Genomic DNA, 22,847 nt, shown 5'->3' with positions numbered 1-22,847 from the left:
ATCTTATATTTAAATTTCAGACTGTGTGAATACTTCCCTCGTTGTTTAAACAGTGATCTTTGTTCAGTGCATATTTTCACACACATTTATGAATATCTTATAAACAGTGTTTACACTTTATCAAATTTAAAAATAAATTCACTGATGCTTGGCAGTTTTTTTTTAAAGACCGATTTTTACATTATACTTTTTCAGTCAAAATGTATTGCATAGTCAGGCATGCAGATAGACTCTGGCAAATCCCACCTTAACCACTTAGTCTTGTGATATTATCCTAGATCATGACATCACTCAAAACCCCTTCATTTTTAAAATCCCTTATTCACCCATCCCACTATATAGCCTTTACTTTCAGACCTTTCAGTCACCTGTAAATTACTGCTACTCCTGTTCTACTTTAACTAAACTTTGGGCAATTCAACCAGTCCATTTTCTAACTATCACTCACCTGCTTTTTTTCATACTGTCTTATTATACTCGTTTTGGACAGTGTAGTCTGTAATTTCAATAATATTTTTGCCAATAGCACAGAACCCATGCATTTCTTTTTCTCTGTCACTTCTGCCTGGTAAAACCCAACTAAAACCAACCACCTACCTTCTCCTCCTTGTATATGAGCTACTGAGCAATATATACCTGGGAACCTAGGAAGACTGATGCCATCGTGAATTCATGGTCAGCAACCTAGACACTCTACCATGATTCTAGTCAACTGTCTCTAGAATGACAACTCTATATTATATACACTCAACATATGTTCTCTCTTCAAGTCTAGGCAGATGTCCTTGTCTTCTACTTCTTCGTATAGTTAACAGGGGCCATCAGATGGCCCATCAAATCTACAGAGTCACTGATATGTTTTCTCCTCTACTCTCAGTCTGCAATGGAGGAAGGACCCCTTCCTAAGGTCATCTGTCCTCTGAATCCTATCTTCCTCCACCTTCTTAAAGACTGTCTCCTCTTAAATGAAAGATAATTTCGATTCTACGCTATTACTCTATCAAAATACTCTCAGTAAAGTCACCTATGACCTCTGTATTGCTATGTAACAAAGATACTTTTCAGTCCTTGTAACAATTTGCCCTAGCAGCAGCCTTTAACACAGCTGAATACTTATTTTTTCAAAATACTATTTTATCTTGGCTAATCACATTCTACTGGTTTTCCTCCTACTTCTGGGCCCACCACATCTCAGTCTCCTTCTCTAGTCCTTCTTCTCACTAATGCTTAAATGTTAAGGCCTCCTTTTCTCAACCTATTATATGCTATGGGCAACCCCTTCCCCTTCTATTCCTTCTATGGTCATTTAGCTGTTGATGACTCATCTGTTCAGGCTATAGCCTACTACATCTATCTTGTATGTTTGAGATCCCTAATGTCTTGCTGTTACTTGGTATCTTGTAGCCAGAATGTCTGAGTTTGAAGCCCAGCTCTGCCACTTTGCATGCTTTTGAGCAAGTTACTTAACAACCTATGCTCTGTTTCTTCCTTCATAAAATGAGGATAAAAACAATACCTATTCTTATTTTATAGGGTTGTTGTGAAATCTAAATGATTAATATTTGTCAACAGAGACTGTCTTTCCCTTGTTTGTTGTTTCTGCAGCACCAAGTGCAGTGCCTCAAAGCAGGTATTCCATATGCATCTGCTGATTCAGTAAATAAGTGAACTTACCAGATGGCAAATTACTACAATTCTGAGGAATTTTCTACTAGCCCTATTAAATTTTAAATTCCTTGCTACAGCTACCTCTTGGTACCCTTCTAAAGGACACCACAATTTCAAAGAGAAAGAATACAAAGGATATCCTGGAAAAATACAACTTTTGTTTAAACACACACATACGCGCGTGCGCACACACACACACACACACACACACCCACACACACACCCACACACACACCCTGGTACTAGAAATCCAAGTTGATGTGATTCATACAGTAAAAATGACTTGGAATACTGGTTTTAACAGACATTGTGAATTATGAAATGATTCAACATAAATATCAATATATTACCTCATCTCTTTTATTAGACTTTTGTAAAACCAGAAACGACTGGCCTGGAAACACTTAAGTCAAAGAGAAAGTGGTTGAAGGAAGAGCACCAGGTCCTCAACGTCTGGTCAACACAATAGGGTGCTGCCAAAAAGCAATGATTCACTCTCACATCAGACAACGACAATAGTGGTGACAGACATTCCTTTTTGATAGAGTACTTTATGTCTGTTTGTCAACTTTATTTTTAAAATCTGGAAAGTTAGGCGAGAGGTCTACAATAGAAGATACTTCTTGGAGAAGCAGATCTTTGTAGACTAATGCTAACAGGTAGCCTTTTACTTGAAAAGTTCCTGAAGATGAGAATTCCTATCCCAAGGCACAACCCTCCACTTATTACCTTGATGCCAAAGGGAGGAAGTTTCTTCCTAGCAGTACAGATGGATTATGGTTTGGGGATCCTTGGAAAAGTTCCTCTCTTCTCACAAATCCCTGTCTTCTGCTACTCCTGGTGGTCAGGAAGGCTATACATTTTAACTCAAGTCAGTGGCCACTGTGGCAGTCATTAACACTGTTCACTAAATTTTCCTCCTGGGGATACAGTGATACTATGCATCCCCTCCCCCAACCTTTTAAGTTACAGTGGCCATGTGACTTGCTCTGGCCAATGAGATGTGGGCTGAAATAACAGGTGTCTTTCCAATAGATGCATTATAAGCCAGTGTGCGTTTTCTAGATTCTCTTTTGCCAACTTCACCCTCCAACTTCCTGACTCCTATCTTGGCAAATGGAAATGATTAGATGGCAGTTGCTCCATCAGTCTGGGCTCTGGAGGGTGGATGATGAGACACAACTTCCTGACTCCCATCTTGGCAAATGGAAATGATTAGATGGCAGCTGCTCCATCAGTCTGGGCCCTGGGTGGGTGGATGATGAGACACAGAGTCATGGGCACAGCATATAGCATGGGAAGAACATGTGGAACATACAGAGCATACTGTCTTAAATCAGAGATTTTGAGGCTGTCACTACATCAGAGCCTGGGTCTACACTCACTGATGTGAATTTGTAGTTTTCTTACTGTGTGCAAAGTACTGACCTAAACTAAAAGGGATACAGATATTTCATTAAGAAATAAGTTAGGGGTGCCTGACTGGCTCAGATGGTAGGGAGTGCACCTCGATCTTGAGGTCGTGAGTTTGAGCCCCTCCTTGGGGGTAGAGTTTACTTAAAACACAAAAAAGAAACAAGTTAATTTTCTGACTTTCCGTTTTCTTTGGGTGCCAACCTTTCTTGTTTGGTTTACAATCAGAGAAATCAGACCAGCTTCTGCCACTTATACATTAGTATGAATAAGTTTTAGAGCTGGAATTATTAGCAAACTGTAGAACTACTTTCAGGAATTGTAGAGAGAAAGTCCTTACTGATAAAATTTCTGTGCTTTTGCAAACCACTATAAACATAGGATAGATTTTTATACAGAGATAAACACATATAGCAAACCTGAGTTAAGGAGTAGATATGATTTCAGCAATTCACTCTAGGACAAAAAAATGTAGTCACTTCATTTAACTAAAATGTATATTATTTATAATCAATTTCATATACTCCTAGCTGTTTCATAATTTTTTTAACGTTTATTCATTTTTTGCAAGACAGAGAGAGACAGAGCGTGAATGGGGGAGGGGCAGAGAGAGAGGGAGATACGAATCCCAAGCAGGCTCCAGGCTCTGAACTGACAGCATAGAGCCTGACGCGGGGCTCTAACTCACAGACTGTGAGATCATGACCTGAGCCGAAGTCGGACGCTTAACTGAGCCATCCAGGCGCCCCACTCCTAGCTCTTTTAAAGTACATATTAAAGTTCCAATCATAATAAAATATTCAATGAGAGATGATTATAACTCATTAACCATGGAAATCTAATTAACAAATAAGCAAAATTACTATACTCTAATGTCACATTGAACCTTTTTAACTGTTGACAACAGTGAAAACTGCTGTTCACTATATCATATTCCTTTCTTTTGTAAAAAATTCAATAATAAATGCTAAACAGTAAATTTAATGCCTAAAGTATATGCAAATATCAACCTAAACTAAGAAGCATAAAGTTAAATACATCAGTACAAAATAACATAAGGAAACAATCAATAGCCTTTAGTAAACATGATTAAAATTGTTCTTTTTCAGAAAAGTAGCTTAAGTGTACCATTAAATGGCTAAGAAAGTTTTAGCTGGATCGTTTCCTCAAACTAAAGCAAATATACATTGCACAATTCCTTTCCTTTTCATAATTTCTTCTTTATGTTTACAATTTCACAAAATGTTCTAATGTCTATTCTGTTTTAAAGGTCCACCATAAATGACCAATGATACTTAGTAATTAATTAAATTTCGATGTAGTCTCTAGCTCACTGGTTTTCAAAACTTTCTCCTTCACAGAACCAGCAATTACAGAACAGACTTGAAAAAAAAAAAAGCAAGCTGTTCTGCCAGGATCAGTGGGAGAGGTTGAGGTGGGGAGTGGGGTACAGCTGTGGGGGCTTACACAGGGGATCAGAGATTGTGCATATTTTCAGCTACCTTGTTATATATTCTTTCTGTCTCAACACACCATCTCAATCTTACAGGCCATTTGCTTATTTACATTATCAATGCACAGATTTTGCTTTAAAATTAGAAGAATTTTCTGTTGGGGTTTTAAAAAAATAAAAGTCACAGAAGGCCTGATAAAGGTTTAGTCAGAAACATTTACTAAATATTTTCTAGTGCTAGACACACAGTGTTCAGCAAAGGGATATAAAAACAGCAGAAACTTAATCCTTATTTTTGAGTTACACAGATTCTACTGGGGAAAGGGACGATGGAGGAGTAAGAGGACCAGGAACAACAAGTGGTAACAGCATGTGCAGAGGATGCAGGAAGGGAGTCTTGGACTCCTACAGGAGTAGAAGTGGTACCAGCAGTCGGGTCAGGGAGGGCCTCACTGAAGGGCCATATCTAGGTTGGGGGAGGTGGGAGAGCCATTCTGGGGATAGCAAGTGTGGATATAAAAAGTGCACAGATGTGCTTGGAGTATTTTAGGAAGGAAAAAAAAGCACATTGTAGTTATAGAGGAAGGTGTGTGAGGGGCACAATGAACAGAACTAGAAAAGATAAGCTGAGGCCAGATTATTAAAGGCTCTGCAGGTGGAATCAAAAAGACTCAACTTACAAAGTCACATGGACCAGTGGAGGTTTGCCGGAAGGGCTGTGTGGCATGGTTACATCCTTATATGGTGTGAAAGTGCAAGCCTGAGGGAAAGGCTAAGAAGCTGGAACTACGTCGGGTCATGTGGATATCCTTAAGTCCGTTTTCTGCCTCGTTATCCTATCATTGCAAAAACAAAACTAACAAACCAAAAACACAAACCTTTCTTCTTACAGGTCTGTTCAAGTGTCACTGTTTTGGTTTAGAAGAGCTACATTTCCTCGCCAGAAGATAAAATCCACAGGGCAGGGATTTGAGGTGCTTTTATTCTCAGGTATGTCTCAAGGCAAGGAACAGTGTGCAGTGCCTGGCAGGAATGCGACCAGCATCACTGAAGAGATAACACGACTTCTCTCATGTTGTGACTCCCCGCTTTATTTGCATCGCCGTCCAATCCCACACCACTTCAGGGTGCAGCTCTGCCCAAACACACACCCACGAGAGCTCTCCTGCTGGCACCCTAACTCATCTAACAATCCAACACTTCCCTGTTAGCCTCCCTAACTCCTCCTCCTCCAACATGGGTCTTTCTGTTACCAAGTTCTTCCCCCAAAACTTTTTCTCAGAATATTGATGAAAAGGAGTTTTGGAAATCCAACCCTTTTCTCATCTTACAATGTATTTAGTATTCTTACTTTTGCTATTTCCCTTTCTTTTCTGCTAATTAATATAGACTTAGTTAACCATGTAGTATTTTTTTCATACTATAGACATTTAAAATGAGGTGTTTTTCTAAGAACAACCTTGGTTACTTTCCACCGAATTTAAAGGGATGCTTATACTTTAGTTGTTTGTTGAGTAGTCTATTTTAATATTATAGATTCATTCCCTGATCCAGTTATTTAAGAGATTTAAACATTTTCAAGCGGTTTCACCATTTTAAATATGTGTATCATTTATGCTCAATCTTATATATTTTTTAAAAGTTTTATTGATTTTGAGAGAGAAAGAGAACCAGCAGGGGAAGGATAGAGAGGAAGGCAGAGGATCCAAAGCAGGCTCTGTGCTGTCAGCAGGGAGACCCACGTGGGACTGAACTCTCAAATCATGAGAGCATGACCTGAGCTGAAGTTGGACACTTAACCGACTGAGTCACCCAGGTGCCCCCCAGTGTTACAGTTTGACTGTGGCATTACACATATATCTTACTAAAAAAATTTTATGGTCTGTAACATATAATAAATATTCTTCAAGAATTCGATTACTTAATTTTTCTATTTCATTATGCCATTATTTCAAGCCTCCTTTTAAACTGTACTGCTCACATCTGTTATTTATTAATTGCATAGGCTTAATATATTTTGATCTTATAGTTTTATGACTTTTTTTCAATCCTTTTTGTGTGTGTGTTTTTGCAATTATGCCCTCTATTGATATTTCTGCTTTCTGGATTCAAATCAACTTTATTAGAGACCATAATTAAATTACTATCCAGAGAGGAGGATATAAATCTAAACCCAATTTTTACAATTTAGGCAGGACTTGGGGAGATGGATATTAATGCATTTCTGCTGGATTTTTTTTCCTGTTTATACCAGATAGTTCTACATTTTACGGAAAATTTAGTATGTATAAGGTGACATGTGGGTTATTTTACATTATCCAATTTTTAGTGTTTATAAAAAAGCGGTAAGAGAGAGAGATACAAAAAAGAACTCTTAATTATAGAGAACAATGTGATAGTTAGCAGAGGTGGGGGATGGGTGAAATAGATGATAGGAATTAAGAACAGCACTTATCATGATGAGCACTGGGTGATGTATGGAAGTGTTGAATTACTACATTGTACACCTGAAACTAATATAACATTGTATGTTAACTAACTGGAATGGAAATAAAAACATTAATTAAAAAAATATTCTGACTTCATTCTCTGTTTTCAACAGCTCTGTGTGGATTATGCACATTTACTGTAAGTCACTTTAATTTCTTTGCAGAATAAGGCAGGAGACAGGTGGATGGTCTGGAAGACGACTTTATTCTCGTAGATGGTGGCAGATATTGAGTTTGAAAGGGAACCCCATCAATGCATCCTGAGTTTCCAAGGGATTTCTAAACATTTTTATAATTATTAGTCACTAATCAAACTCTACAAAATTAATGGCTAGAACCCTAGTACCCCAAATGTCTGAATCCTATTATGAGAAAAGAGTGAATCTTTCTACCACTAAACTCATATTCTCAATCTTATTTCTCTCTTCTCCACTCCATAATCCTATCAGTTTCCTATATGTTTTTCCCCTTGACATTCCTAAACTTAGTGGCATTAGCTACTTCTCTTTTCAGGAAGTCCTTCAGCAATCTTCTGCAGTGGTGTATGGAGCAGTTGATTTCTTTTGGTGAATTTGGGTAACAATATTTTTGCCACCTGTAAAATGAAGGGTATCTTGGCGGAGTAAACTGATTTAATATAAGGATCCATTATGTGTGTTTCCCCTGTGTTAGATCAGATGTCTTTGTGACCTTTATTCATTGACAGCTAGTTCTTCAATGGTTTTAGCACCCAGGAGTTGTTTTTTTGTTTTTCTAGTTCACATACATAAAACATACTAGTCAAATGTTTCCTCTGATCTTGGTAGTTCTAAATGTTCTCTCTTAATTTACAGAATAAAGTAGTTTTGCAAATCAGGAAAAGTTTTTTCAAGCGTATCATTAAATTTATCAGTTTCTATGTGGTTTGTCTATTTCCTGTGACACCTTTACTCATCATAGTGACGTTGTGTCTTTTTTTTTTTTTTGCAGTGGGGGTGCTTCAAAATATCTACTCTTTCCACTCTTTGAATAGGGGCTGTTTCCTCTTCAGGAATGATCTTTACTCAGTCTTCAAGGGATACTGAATTCAAACCCTATGGAAGATTTTTTTCTGTCATATCCTCTCTTTCATTCCCCAAGATCCCTAAGGGGCCACATGCCAACTGATGTCATTCTCCTGGGCCTTTGTGTCTTAACAAAGGTAGAAAAAATAGGGCATGTTTATTAATTCTAAGATGTCCCAGAGTGATTATCCAGCCACAGAGATTCTCTGTGGCAACTTGAGACTTACTTCCAACTTGTTTTCAGCCCTCACTATGAGTCTGTGGCATTACTATATCCTGTTAAATTCTCTTTCTGCTCAAGAAAGCCATTGGTTGCTCCTGTAAAACAAATAATATGTGATATATTTATGCATGCTACTTCCCACATGTATCATCTTCTCTTGTAATATCTTTTTTTTGCATTTTCCAACTTTCAATATCATTTTTGCTTAGGTTACTCTTACTCTACAGTGAGGTTTCCTAAAATTTGTTCTGGGAAACATTATTTGTAACTCAGCAAATGTTACACTAGGAAAAAAGGAGAGAGGTTATAGTTAAGTATGGAAAACACAGGGATAAATAAAATTCAATTAGTTTCTTTTTCTGTACATTGTGAATTTCTAAGACAGAATATAAGATGTAGCTTTTTCTGAACTTATTTTTAGTATGTATACAGATACAAACTTATCCTGACATGTCTAAAAAAGAAACTCGTGCTCTGTAGAACACATTTTGGGTAATGATATTCTAGATACTGCTATTTACTATCTCCAATGAGGATTTTAGTTTCCCTTGAGCTTATAATGGAGCAATACTATCTATGTTATTTATATTTAATACTACTCATTCCTATTTACTATTCATCTTATCTTTAGCCTGTTTGTAATTCTTGTGATTATTTGCATTTCATATATAGACTGAAAATCTTGTGGCTTGACTGTTTTTTTTTTTTTTTAAGTTTTTCAATATTTATTTATTTTTGAGAAAGAGAGAGACAGAGACAGAGAGAGAAGGAGCAAGTGGGTGAGGGGCAGAGAGAGAGGGAGACACAGAATCTGAAGCAGGCTCCAGGCTCTGAGCTGTCAGCACAGAGCCCAACATGGCCTGGAACCCACGAACCATGAGATCACAAGCTGAGCTGAAGTCAGCCACTTAACCGACTGAGCCACCCAGGCACCCCATGGCTTGACTGTTTTTAATGGCACTACAAAATATTTTAAATGAGCTGGGGTGTTTTAAAAGTTTTGAATATGTCCCTATAATCAAACTATTTATCAACAGGTATGTCATATTCCCGTTGTAATTTTGGTAGGGTTTAGAATTCCATTGGCATTCTTGATTACTATTTAGTGTTTCTAATTGTAATTTTCCTGAAGCATGTAACATAAACAATGGTACTTCCTCTTCTGTTTTTGCAATATAAGTTTAAGAATCTTGTGTTTATATCAATGTGGAGCTATATACTTCTGATGGTGATTTATAAGATGTTCTCAAAATACTGCTGAGCCTCAGCAATGAAATGGGAATGTTAAATTATTGTGACTTAGAGCCCCTCTATGAGATGATTTAGGAAGATGAATTTTCCTAGACAAGATAAGTAAATACCTTAGTTTACATAAAAAATACAGTATAGAACATTATCAACAATCTGAAACTAACTAATTCATAATTTGGCCATATTGATGTTCTTTCTATTAATGAATGCTCAATTATTATTTTTTTTTGTTTTGATATGGAGACAAATAGCTTAAGCACAGATTTGAAGTAAAGTAATTTTTCTTGACCACATTCCTGATAGCCTATTCCCTGAGTGTTTGGGGTAAAATAATTTTTCTTGACCACATTCCTGATGGACAACTCCCCTGAGTGCATTGGTCAAATGAAATTGTCGGTGATGAGGTAACTGAGAGGAAAAAAGAGGAGATGGTGTTACAAAAGTCTAGTATTTATCACTTCTCACCAAGAAATCCCACTTTAGAGAATAAATATTTATTAGCTACATTATCCAAAATACAGGAATACTAGAAAAAACCCAACTATCCAACATTTAGAGACTGGTTATGCAAAAACTATGCTGAGAAGATGAATCCTTATGTACTAAAAGTATATTCTATAGAAACAGAAATGTATGTAGGAAAGAAAATACCTTAAGTAATTTTTATAAAATTAAAATGTAGACAATCTAGATGTAATGAAAACAATGTTTTGCATGGGGATAAGCATAAAACAAATACACTAGAAGAATTATTTTCAATGGAGGTGTTCTTTGTAGTCTTTAGTTTACTAAAGTTATCTAAGTATGGAATAAAAAAGTACCTTTACAAGATCTGAGGCAAATGATTTTATCTATAGGAAAAATATCTGTGGGTATTATATAAAGTACATAAATATACGTCTATAATAAGCACACACGCATATGAAATATATACGTACATAAACTTAAGTCACTGTTACAGGTGAAAAAAAATCCCAATTAAATATGCAATTTTTTTTTTAATGTTTATTTTTGAGACAGAGAGAGACAGAGCATGAATGGGGAGGGTCAGAGAGAGGGAGACACAGAATCTGAAACAGCCTCCGGGCTCTGAGCTGTCAGCACAGGGGCCCGATGCAGGGCTCGAACTCATGGACCGCGAGATCGTGACCTGAGCCGAAGTCGGCACTCAACCGACTGAGCCACCCAGGCGCCCCAATATGATGCAAATTTAAAAGAAATGTTACTTGTTTCTCTTTATATGCTCAATTATCCTATTTGAGCCCAGATATATGCTAGCATGCCGTTCTTACTTCCTCCAAATTGTCTCACCTCCACATAAATGATGAACAAAGTTAAAACCAAGTTCAATGTAAGTATGTCATGTCAAAAACAATGAGAATACCAGGCACTGGACACTCAAAGACAAATATTCTAAAAGCAGATACTTGCTAACTAAAATAACATTAATTTTCAGTATGTCCTTTTAAAAATATGGATTCTCTGGCTTAATGCTTAGAACATCTTAAACTAAATTGAACACATGAAGTTATGTGGGACTGGAAAAAAGGAAGAAGAGGCATGATGTGCCAGAAAGTCTCTTTACCCTGGCTGAGAAGGCGACAGAATCTATAACGAAGAAAAGAATTTAACACTTCAACAGGACAGATATAGGGGAATATAGAAGCCATTTATATACTTTAAAAATATCTACGGTAGAATAAAATCTAAAGACGGAGAGAATGTTAAGATTGCGCAGGCTGCTTTGTTATGGCTAGGAAAGTACCCGAGAGACGGGAACAAAGTAAAGCAGCTTTTCTCATTAAACATTTATTGCTCTGCTTAAATCTGTTTGAAGGAGCATAGAAATACATGAAATACTACACTAGGTAAGATCCACTCTAGCCAGAATGCTGAGGCTCACGCAAATCTGACTGACATGAAATTGAAATATCTGACTGTTTTGCCTTGACGTCAGCTTTTAATACTGTCAACATTAAAGACGAAGTCCGTTCCAACAACTTAGTGGAAACTTAAGATATTCATAAAGTTGTCCAAAACCTTTCAAGAAAATAGCATTCATACTCTATACAAGCATGATACAAAAATCCTTTCTTAATCTGTCAATAAAAGGCAGCTAAACGAAAAATTCCTGCTTTCCTCGGAGCAGATAATTAATTGAGTTTTGCTCTAGGAAGAGCTCCAAAGCACTTTACACAGGGACACACTGGCCTACAGGGCTTCTCACTGCAAGGCTGAGTATCTCACTCACCCTCTCAATTTCTTAAACACTGTAATTTTTATATCTTACCTGTCAAAATGTCTCTACCTTAAAAAAGGTTTTTATTAAGCTAACATTATGCTAACATTAAAATAATTTTTAAGGAAAAAACAATCATTCACAGGCCTGCCATTGCACTAAGCCTCTTTAATTGGTCAACAGGCATATGTGATTTATGGTTGTAAACCACACCACACCTAATGGAATGGAGGCAGGCTTTTTTAAAGGCATTGCTTAACATCTCCTTACAACTTGTGCCCAAATTTCCCAGTGTGCCGGTCTCATTAGTATATATTATATGACAATTCATTGTATGCTTGAGGCCCATCAAAATATGAAAATAGGTACCATAGAAAGCACATTTTACTCCCAAAAATGTAATTTCATTGTTTCATCTTACCTCTTCTCCAGACAGATAGTAGGCTGAGAGTAGTCCACCAACGAAGCGTATATTTACTTCAAAAACAGAAACTTCAGCATTCTGTGGAAATAGAATAAAGAAGGTTCATACATAAATGATAGCACACAATTGAGAAAAATGCCATCATGATAAAATGTGCCAAATATTTAAATTTTACTCCATCTTATGTTTGCCCAGAGCAATTTATATACAAGAGAAAAAGTTCCTCTCTTTTAACAATGTCAAAATATATGTAAACAAAAATAATTTTGACTCTTAACAATTATAAAATATTTCTAAAATTAAGTTACGCACCCTCTGCTCAACAACACATACGGTACTTAGCTGGTATTCTCTATTTGTGCAGATGCCGCAGGGCCAGGACATTTTATTTTTCTGTTCTGTTGTGTTCTCCTTTATCTTATTCATCTGCCTGCTTTTTCTTCCTGAAAGGCCATTCAGACTCTGTACTCTGGCTGGTGGTTGAACATTATTCTAGCGTTCTTCTCCCACCATGTTAAAGTAGCACAGCTAGAATGCAAATAGAATTTGAAGTTGGGGGGACCTGGGTTCCAAGTGCTTGTTCCCAAATTCCTGCCTGGGGCCTAGGATGGACATCTTCCTGGGAAGAAATTTTATCTGCATAAAGGAGCCTGCTTTTATTATCCACAGTGTGCCAGATCCTGTGCTAGTCTCTTTACCTGAACTACATCCTTTAATACTCACACCAGCCCTGTGAAATAATTACTAGTCTTATGTCTATTTTACAAATGGAGACACTGAGATGTAGAGTGGTTATTGTGACATTTTTAAGGTCGGACAACAAATAAGTGGTTGAATCAGAATTTGACTGGAGTACTCCGATTCCTGGCCCATGGCTCTGCACTGTCCTGACTCCTATTATCACCTCCATGATAATGCACCAAGTCCCTTTATTAATGGTCATACCGTTGTGGCATATAATTAGTAATTATCACCAATACTTGTATTATTTTACAAGACTTGACTACTAAATAGACGTGTCCTACATGCTGTTACTAGAAAATTGCACACAGCTAACCAACAATAGGGGTAAGATCCTCTTTAATGTTTGGTTAGCTTCCCTTCATGTTCATTGGCCTACTCAGTAGTTGTTCCCTTTTACATAAGGTCCAACCATTCACTGATAATCATAGGGGCTAACAGCAAACTATATTATATGGAGTCAATGTCTTGCAGATGAGCTTAGTTAAAATCATCCAAGACATTGTTTCTTTTAACAAATATTTATCAACTACTATGTGCCAGGCACTGTCATAAGCCCTAGGGGCAAGGTAATGAAGACTGACAAGGTCCTCAAACTCATGGAATCTACACTTTAGTGGGAGGAAACAATTCCAGAAAAGACAAATACACATAGATTTTCATTTAATTGCCCCTGCTCTTGCTAAAAAGTTATAAGGATCTAACAATGAAAGCTAGCCAACTACTTATGGTTAAAAATTTTTCAAAAAATTTCTTGTAAAGGATGAAAACAACTTATGAGAATTAGTGGGCCAGAGGTAGGCAAAAGCATCATAAGACTCTTTAGTGGGCTCGTTTAACAGTATTTCATAATCTGCAACATGCACCTGATATGATTTGACTCTATAGAGGTGCAATTTATCATTGAGGTGCATCATTCAGAATGAGCATTGTAGGCATATTGGTAAAAGCTTCTTTATTCCACAAAATCACTGATAAGGAAAAAGGAAGGGAGTTCACTAATTTACTTTGGTTCACACGCTATATTTCTTATGTCTAAAGGTAACAATGTCTTATAGTAAAATCGAAGAAATTTAAACTCTTATATTTTACTTGTGTTTTTCAGTTTTTAAGTCTGAGAGCAGTCCTCTGCATTTCTACCTACTAAAATCTGTGAAAGTGATTTTTATATTCTTATTCTGGCTATGGGTTTATTAGATATGCATTCTCTTCCTCCTATGAAAATTTTGGTTATGAGGACTTTGATATAGACATCTGATAAAAATTACTGCAAGGTAGAAGACTGAGCCATGTCAAATATCATCAGAATATATTTTCAGCTAGACATCAATCACCTATTGGGTACAGCTGTTCAACCAGATATTGATCCAGCAATGTATTCTAGAACCTAAATTCTGTTGATCTTGCTCTATAAAATATTGAGAAATGACCTTGCAAAACACCATGCTCAAAGTCAGTTGCTTTGCCTTTTGAATTTCATGGATCTAACAGTCTAGTGAGCCTGTCCAAGAAGCAAATCTGGCTTGTTAGTGAACCCATGCAGCTTTCCAGTGACTGCTGTGTCCTTGTCTTTAAAAGCCTTGTTCAGGAATGTCACATCACCATTAGGACTACTCAAGAATCATCATATTTTCCCCCTTTTGAAAACTGGAATGACATTAGAACTCCCAACATTATTTTTTCTACTTCTTTTTATCAAAGTTAAATCTAAATTATTTATAAACCTTAATTTGAGAGATCTTTCAACATTCTGGGCTGTATTATGTGATTAGGTCAAAAGACTGAGATTTAGATACTTTTGTTCACTTTACAGATCCTTAGATGAAAAGGACGAAGAAAATAAAAATTCTCCCACCATAGCAAACTGGTTTTCTATATTGGAAACAACAGACCATAAAAAGACTACCTTAGAGTCAGAAAGACCTGGGCTTGAAGGCTGAGGGTGAGATCCCAGGCAAGTCACTTACTCTCTTTAAGTCTCTGTTTTCTTGTTTGTAAAAAGGGACAATGCATTCCTTACAAGGCACTAGGAGTCTGTGAATGTAAAGCACTGTGTATGGTGCCTGGCATAATGCACTCAGCAGAGAACGGCTGCCATTACTCACAGCACAGTAACTCAGGCGACATAAACCAAGGCCTATCTTAGTTTATTTCCTCAGGGGTTACTGGAATATCAGAAACTCCAGAATCCTAATATTCTAAATTCTAGAATGCAAACTGACACATCTTCTCTGACCCTCATGGGAGTCCTCTTTCTCAATGTCTAAAAAATCCTCTTTTGAAATACAGTATTTTGACCAAACTTCCTTTTGGGTTTGATATACTTCATATAAGGTATCGGGATTTTCTTTTTTTTTTTTTTTTAATTTTTTTTTCCAACGTTTTTTATTTATTTTTGGGACAGAGAGAGAGAGACAGAGCATGAACGGGGGAGGGGCAGAGAGAGAGGGAGACACAGAATCGGAAACAGGCTCCAGGCTCAGGCTCCGAGCCGTCAGCCCAGAGCCTGACGCGGGGCTCGAACTCACGGACCGCGAGATCGTGACCTGGCTGAAGTCGGACGCTTAACCGACTGCGCCACCCAGGCGCCCCAAGGTATCGGGAGTTTCAAAAGGGAATTTCTACAATCAGGGTTGTAGGCTATCTTTATTAATTTCTGATTATGATTTCCATTAAAAATATTATTAAATTAAAGCGAATATATTCATCCCACCAATATTCATGCAGTATCTTTTAAGATGTTTTAAAACTTTTCCAGTGACTTACTCTAATGACAGAGAGGGATTAGGACAGGGAGAAGATAGTATGTGAAGGAGGGGAGCCGCAAAGAGCCCGTAATACTAAAATCTTGTGTGATTTATTTCTAACAGTATGAATTTTCCAATCTCCTTGATCTGTGTTTGTTTTAAAATAAAGTTACCTTCCTTAAATCTTTAAGTAAGGTTACATCGCAGGGATATGCTCCAATATTCTACGGCTTCTAGTGCACTGTCATATGTGGTTGCCAGGTTGAGAAGTTGATCCAGACTTCTGGCTAAATTGCATGCACCTATTAGTTAATATCACAATTAATAAACAAGTGGAAGTGGACATTTTTGGCTGAAAGCCTAACCATGAAAAAAGGCTTGGAGGCTTGGAGAAAGCCTCCTTCATTTTGACTTTCCTCTACCAACAGTCTTTGAATTGAAGGGCACACTTAACCACATTCATATATAGATTAAGTAAAATATATTGTATAACTAAGGTCACACCTAGAATCAAGAGGTGAGTATGACAAATTATGGAAAAATTAGGCCACAGTACTAATCTTTTATACTGGTTGTCTTAGACTTATAATTTCTGTAAGTTTATCCCTTAACATTTCTGTCATCTAGTTCACTATACATTTATGTGAATTATGAAATAAACTGATAAAGAATGCTAAAATGGATAAAAGAGTTTAATTCAACATACCATTTTGCATGTCTCCCTCTCCTAATCCTTAATACTATGCTCCATATTTCTACTGACTTCCTTCAAGTCAACAGATTTGATTTATGAGCACAAAGAACCTAACTCTATCTGGGCAAGAGGAAAAGTGAACACTTCAAAATCCTTGTTTCAGAATGAATGTCTGAAAGATTAACTTTCTCCCACTAGGCAAGATAGAATTTTAAACAAGTAAGAAACTTTATTAGGGATTTATTTGATATTTTTATAAGCAATTTTTTCACCAAAATTTTCTGTAAAATGATAGATTTTAATTGATCTCAGTGAATGAAATGGGCTTCACCATTAGAATAACAAATTTAGTTTATAGCACAGATTTACCCAGTTTTCTTTTGATTGAGGAACTACAGAGGCACAGCCTTTCCCTAAAGGACATATTATTTCTTTGCATAAGACTTATCATAATTATTTAGACTCAAACTTATACTAAAGGCATTCTTAATTCTTATGATTCTACATGGCACAGACAGATCTGATTAATTGTATTTAATTGAAAAAGCCCTCTTGGGAAGAGGACTTTTATTTTCAAAAATATTTTAATAATACTCTATTTGGTCCAAATTCTTAGGCTTCTTTTTTTTTTTAATTTAATTTTTTATTTTTTAAAATTTACTTCCAAATTAGTTAGCATATAGTGAAACCATGATTTCAAGAGTAGATTCCATAATGCCCCTTGCCCATTTAGCCCATCCCCCCTCCCACAACCCCTCCAGCAACCCTCAGTTTGTTGTCCATATTTATGAGTCTCTTATGTTTTGTCCCCCTCTCTGTTTTTGTATAACTTGTTTCCTTTCCCTTATGTTCATCTGTTTTGTCTCTTAAAGTCTTCATATGAGTGAAGTCATATGATTTTTGTCTTCTCTAATTTCACTTAGCATAATACCCTCCAGTTCCATCCACGTAGTTGCAAATGGGAAGATTTCATTCTTTTTGATTGCTGAGTAATACTCCATTGTATATATATATCACATCTTCTTTATCCATTCATCCATCGATGGACATTTGGGCTCTTTCCATACTTTGGCTATTGTTGATAGTGCTCCTATAAACATGGGGGTGCATGTGTCTCTTCGAAACAGCACACCTGTATCCCGTGGATAAATGTTTAGGCTTCTTTTTTTAAGGGTAATTCTATGAGCCCTCAAATCAGAGACTACTTCTTTGCTAGCTATTCCTCCAAACTCCCCACCAGCTTTCTACTCAATGAACTGTAAGTGAAAAGCAAGCATTAATAACTGCCCTACCACAATCCAGTGCAGTAACTATGTTTAATAATAACTGCTCCACTCCTAACATATATGATAACTATGCTTTGTCTTACTGAAAAGTACGTTGGAAACAAGATGAGACTTTTCAAAGACATTGATTAAAGAGTGGTAACTGCCCATACACCTTGCCTATGTTTAAGCTTAGCAGACACCTTGGATTATAAATAGTATTTCAAAGTGTGTTTTGTATTATTATTTCCAGGATTAAAAGTATAAAACTCCTTTTAACAGATTAAATTGAAATATTAAACAATGTAACTTAGTGTAACATATGTCCTGGCAGCTTTTAGTTTCATGTTTAAGTAACATGATAAGCCTCTTAAGAGGAACAAAGCGTTAGGCCACAAAGGTAGACCATCTTCTCTATGTGAATAGATTTTACTATGCAGACCCAGAAGGACCCTCAACTAATAGTCCAATCTATCACTAATTATTGACAGAACATCTCAGTATCCTTTTAAAGCCAAAACTTAAATCATCACGCTTGGCGGGCACTGATTTGCATTCAGATAAAAATACTGAATAACTCCATTCAACAGGATAATTAACTTATTTGCCTCCATAGAGACATAATGCTATTCTAAAATAGACTAAGGCAAATACTAAAGCAGAAGTCACTTCTTTCATGGTCTATGGCATAGAACTCTGGACCTATGTCAAGTACGCATTCAGGTATTTGAGATGATCCAAAAATTGCTTTGTGAGGTTAACTTATTTACGTCTTTCCAACAGGGAGCCTTATAGCTTATTTTCTTGAAAAGTAGGGTAAAAGAACAGTCTGGATTATTAAACTGTTGGTGGGAATAAAATTGGTGCAGCCACTGTGGAAAACAGTATGGAGGTTCCTCCAAAAAATTAAAAATAAAATACCATATTGAAGTGCCTGAGTGGCTCAGTTGGTTGAACATCTGACTTCGGCTCAGGTCACGATCTCGGGGTTTGTGGGTTTGGGCCTCACGTCAGGCTCTGTACTGACAACTCAGGGCCCGGAGCCCGCTTCAGATTCTGCCTCCTTCTCTCTGCCCCTTACCCACTAACATTGTGTCTCTTTCTGTCTCTCAAGAATGAATAAACGTTAAAAAAGTTAAAAAAAAATACCATATGATCCAGTAATTCCACTTTCGAGTATTTAATGAAAGAAAATGAAAACACTAATTCAAAAAGATATATGCATGCCCGTGCGCACACACATAAATATTACTCAGCCATGAAAAAGGATAAGTCATTTGAGATAATATGGATGGACCAAAAGGGTATTAGCCTAAGTGAAATAAGTCAGATGAATACCATAAAACTTTACAAATATCATATATGATGTCATTTATATGTGGAATCTAAAAGACAAAACAAAGGAACAAACAAAACAGAAATAGCTTCATAAATACAGAGAACAAACTTTTGGTTGCCAGAGCCGAAGGGGTGGGGGAAACAGGCAGAGGGGATTAAGAAGTGCAAACTTCCAGTTATGAAATAAATAAATCACAGGAATTAAAGTACAGCATAGGGAATACAGTCAATAATATTGTAGTAACACTGTATGGTGACAGAGGGCAACCACACTTAATGTCGTAAGCATTGCATAATGTAGAGAATTGTGAAATCAGTATATTGTACACTTGAAACTTAAATAACATTGCATGTCAACATTGTACTTTAACTTAAAAAAAAAGGGAAGAGATTAAGTTCACCTGTTATCTTAAACATACAGTACTCATTATGACAAAAACTACAATTCATGCAAATCAAGACTACAATGAGATATCACTTCACATCTGCTACTGATGGCTACTGTAAAAAACAAAATCAGAAAATAACAGTGTTGGTGAGAATGTGGAGAAACTGGAACACTTGCACACTATTGGTGGGAAGGTAAAACAATGCAGCAACTGTGGAAAGCAGCAAGGTGGCTCCTCCAAAAATTGTAAATAGAATTGCCATACAATCCAGCAATCCCACATCTGGGTGTATACAAAAAACAATTGTAAGTAGGATCTCAAAGAGACATTTGGATACCTGTGTTCCTAGAAACATTCACAATAGCTAAGACATGGAAATAATCCAACTGTCACTGACAGCTGAATAAATAAGCAAAACGTGGAATATACATCTGATGAAAATATTACTCAACCTTAAAAAGGCAGGAAATTCTGACATATGCTGTAATATGAATGAACCTTGAAGACATTATGCTAAGTGAAATAAGGCAGTCACAAAATGACAAATACCATATGAATCCCCTTTACAGGAGGTGCTAGAGTAGTCATAATCATACAGACAGAAAGTAGAACGGTGGTTGTCAGGGGCTGGACGGATAAAGGCTGGGAAGTTAGTGTTTAATGGGAACTGAGTTTCAGTTTTGCAAGATTAAAAGAATTGGATATGGATAGTGGTGATGGTTGCACAGCAATACACTATTAATATTATAGTACTTAATACTACTGAATTGTACCCTTAAAAATGGTTATGATGGTACCAGTTTATGGTACCAGTGTATTTTACTGCAATAAAAAAAAATTAAAGAAAAAAAGTACAATCCATGTGCTTGCCAAAGACCACCATCTTAGTGTGTTGCTAGGTAAGTGTCTGGAATAGGCTAATCATCTATCCTTTGTCATTTTCAAAGCTCCCCCTGTCATAGAGACACCACTTTACCTCAATGAAGAAAAATGCTTTTTAATAGTTAATATAACTTTGGCATTTACTGAGGTTTTATATCAAAATTATTATCTGGAGAAAAGTTCTACATATTCTATAATATTAATACTGAACACAGTTTTCAATATTTCTCCTGCAAGGATCTAGGTAATCAATACTTCTTTGAGGTGACACTAAAGAATAGGCAGCACTCAGAACTGAACTTAGAAATGCCTAAATATGAAACTCTTGATCATTTGTTCTTATGTTAAAGACTTTCCAGTAGCAGGAGCCACTGCAAATCTCTTCTGGAAGTAGGCTAGATAAAAAACAAGTAGATCAACTGCACTTGAAGTCCAGATCATTTCTAACTATTTCAAAATATGACACAGTACAGTTATCCTTGTGCCCTGTCATCTTGTTCTCTGAGTCTAGTATAGTCTGTTGAGAAGTAGGACAAGATAACTTCTCGTTCATTTAATTAGAATTTACTGAATACCTGTGGAACAATACACTTTAATGTGTGCTGTGATATGAAGATTACATGCCTAACCTGGGAGGATTCAAATTCTCTGGCTGCCTATATGTATTTCACAACTCTCTGCACTTCCTCCTCTCTAATAAAAACAGGGTCGCTGAGTTAGGCAGATCTTGTTCACCCACAGCTTTTACTTGCTGTGTGATTTGGAAATTAGTTAATCACCTCTTAATCTATAAAAACAGGGACAATACCACTTACCCTGTAAGGTTGTCACAAACACTAAATGAGATAACCTATGGAAAAAAATCACCTAGCATAATACTTGGCATGTCTCTGTACTCTTTAAATAGTGGTTTCCTCTTTCCTTTCTTCCTCCCTCAAGAGAACTTGGCCCCAGCTAAGTACTCTATTTTTCCTGCTAGACTATAAGCTCCAGGAGGATAACTGACCTTAAAATGTGTTTAGTAAATAACATGTGAATGAAATAAATAATGAGTAACCAAGGGTGTGTTTCAGATTCTTGGTTTTAGGATTACTTTGAATTAAAACCAGAAAACTCATCCATTGGAATCTACCTTTAGAGGTCTGCCCAGATCTGTGTTCCTCTACAGATGCTTGAATGGAATACAAAGCTCCACCTGGGAAGCCCTTGCTCCTATATATTATCTCAGTGATTTATTTTAAGCCCGTTATTAGAGCCACTTGAACTCTGTGCTACCAAATATGCAAATGGAATCAACTTGCTATGCCTTAATTAAAAGAAAATGAGTTTTAGTTAATGATAGTATAAACCAATAAAAAAACATTTAGTTTACACCTGTAAGTGATGCAAATTGAATATTTCACATAAAAACACATTTATTCTTGATGCTCAAGAGCACCACAGGATAAACCAACCCTCAACAGTAGTGTTTGTTTCAGTTTCATTCTGATTTTTCCCTTGCAATAAATTTGGATGCGTTAACTTTTCTGCAATACCCTGATGCCGTCAACTATAATTAATACTTTATCAGGAAAAAAAGTTAATTTAAAAACAAGCAATAATTTATCCAAGCTGGAATCATATTACATGTTATCCATAAAAACAAAACAAATTTTCTCTCTTTGTTTAATAAGCTTCTCCAATGTCTCCGTCCTTCAGATAAACGGAAAAAGTTTGCATTTTCAAAAAGAAAGCTGTGTAATTATTGATATAATCACCTGAGCCTCTGGGTAAATTGAGCAAATATAAAACGAATTCTCATATAAGACATATTAAAACCAACCAGAAAACTGGAAGCTGAAGAATTTTATAAAACAATGATTAGGAGAGTAAAACAATACAGCTTCCCTGAATTTTATTTACTAATTTTACGATGAGAAGTACTATCACTTGGATGTTACTGGTAAGTGCTTTTTTAAGGGAAAATATGGCAACACCCAGAAAGAACTATAACAAATATGTTTCAAGACCTCTCACATTAGGAATAGTATTATAAGAAACAGAAATTTGAGACCTGTGGCTGTGACTTTTAAAGTATATTTTGAAAGACATAGGCCAAGATTATCAATAACAGTTCTAAAATGGTATTTTACACAAGTCTGTCAATTATTTGGATAAAATCTTGTTAAAAAACAAAAATATAGCTTTAAATAAACAACATTAAAGGTCAGTATTTAAGCAACCACTCAAGAACAGTCCAACTGCTTTATCTTGCAAGTAAGGAAGCACAAAAATTGGCTCTTCTCCACAGCCTAATTTCCCCTATTAGATTCCCTCTGCTTCCTCACAGGTCCCCACCGCCCACGGAACACATTCATGTCACCTGGTAGTGGTCTGAGGTCAGCCAACCACCTTCTGTTACCTTGCCTGTTAGCTTGAGAGGCCTTTACGCTTTGTTCTTTTAAATAAATGATTCCACAGTTTCTCAGACTACTGCTGGTCATGAAAGCAAAGAATTGTTGCAGGATTTGGGGAGTTTTGGGGAGCAATTCTGTAATTAAAAGACAAGGGACCTGGATACTATTCAGGTCTAGCATCACTGACATCTA

General features: G+C 36.5%; 1 protein-coding gene across 1 annotated transcript in view; it reads right to left on the bottom strand.

Annotated features, from left to right (window-relative positions):
- Window positions 1-22,847, bottom strand: part of MAN1A1 (mannosidase alpha class 1A member 1) — a 162,488-nt gene that overhangs the window by 93,379 nt on the left and 46,262 nt on the right. Inside the window, exon 4 of the mRNA XM_019418221.2 lies at window positions 12,201-12,281. Within this exon, the coding sequence (XP_019273766.1) occupies window positions 12,201-12,281 (81 nt within the window). The remainder of the gene's footprint in view (window positions 1-12,200; window positions 12,282-22,847) is intronic.

The sequence above is a fragment of the Panthera pardus genome, unplaced genomic scaffold (assembly GCF_024362965.1).
Source record: "Panthera pardus isolate Hobbes unplaced genomic scaffold, ASM2436296v1 HiC_scaffold_17, whole genome shotgun sequence".
Classification (NCBI taxonomy): Eukaryota; Metazoa; Chordata; class Mammalia; order Carnivora; family Felidae; genus Panthera; species Panthera pardus.
The sequence above is the reverse complement of the archived record's forward strand: the minus strand, read 5'-3'. Positions and strand labels throughout refer to the sequence as shown.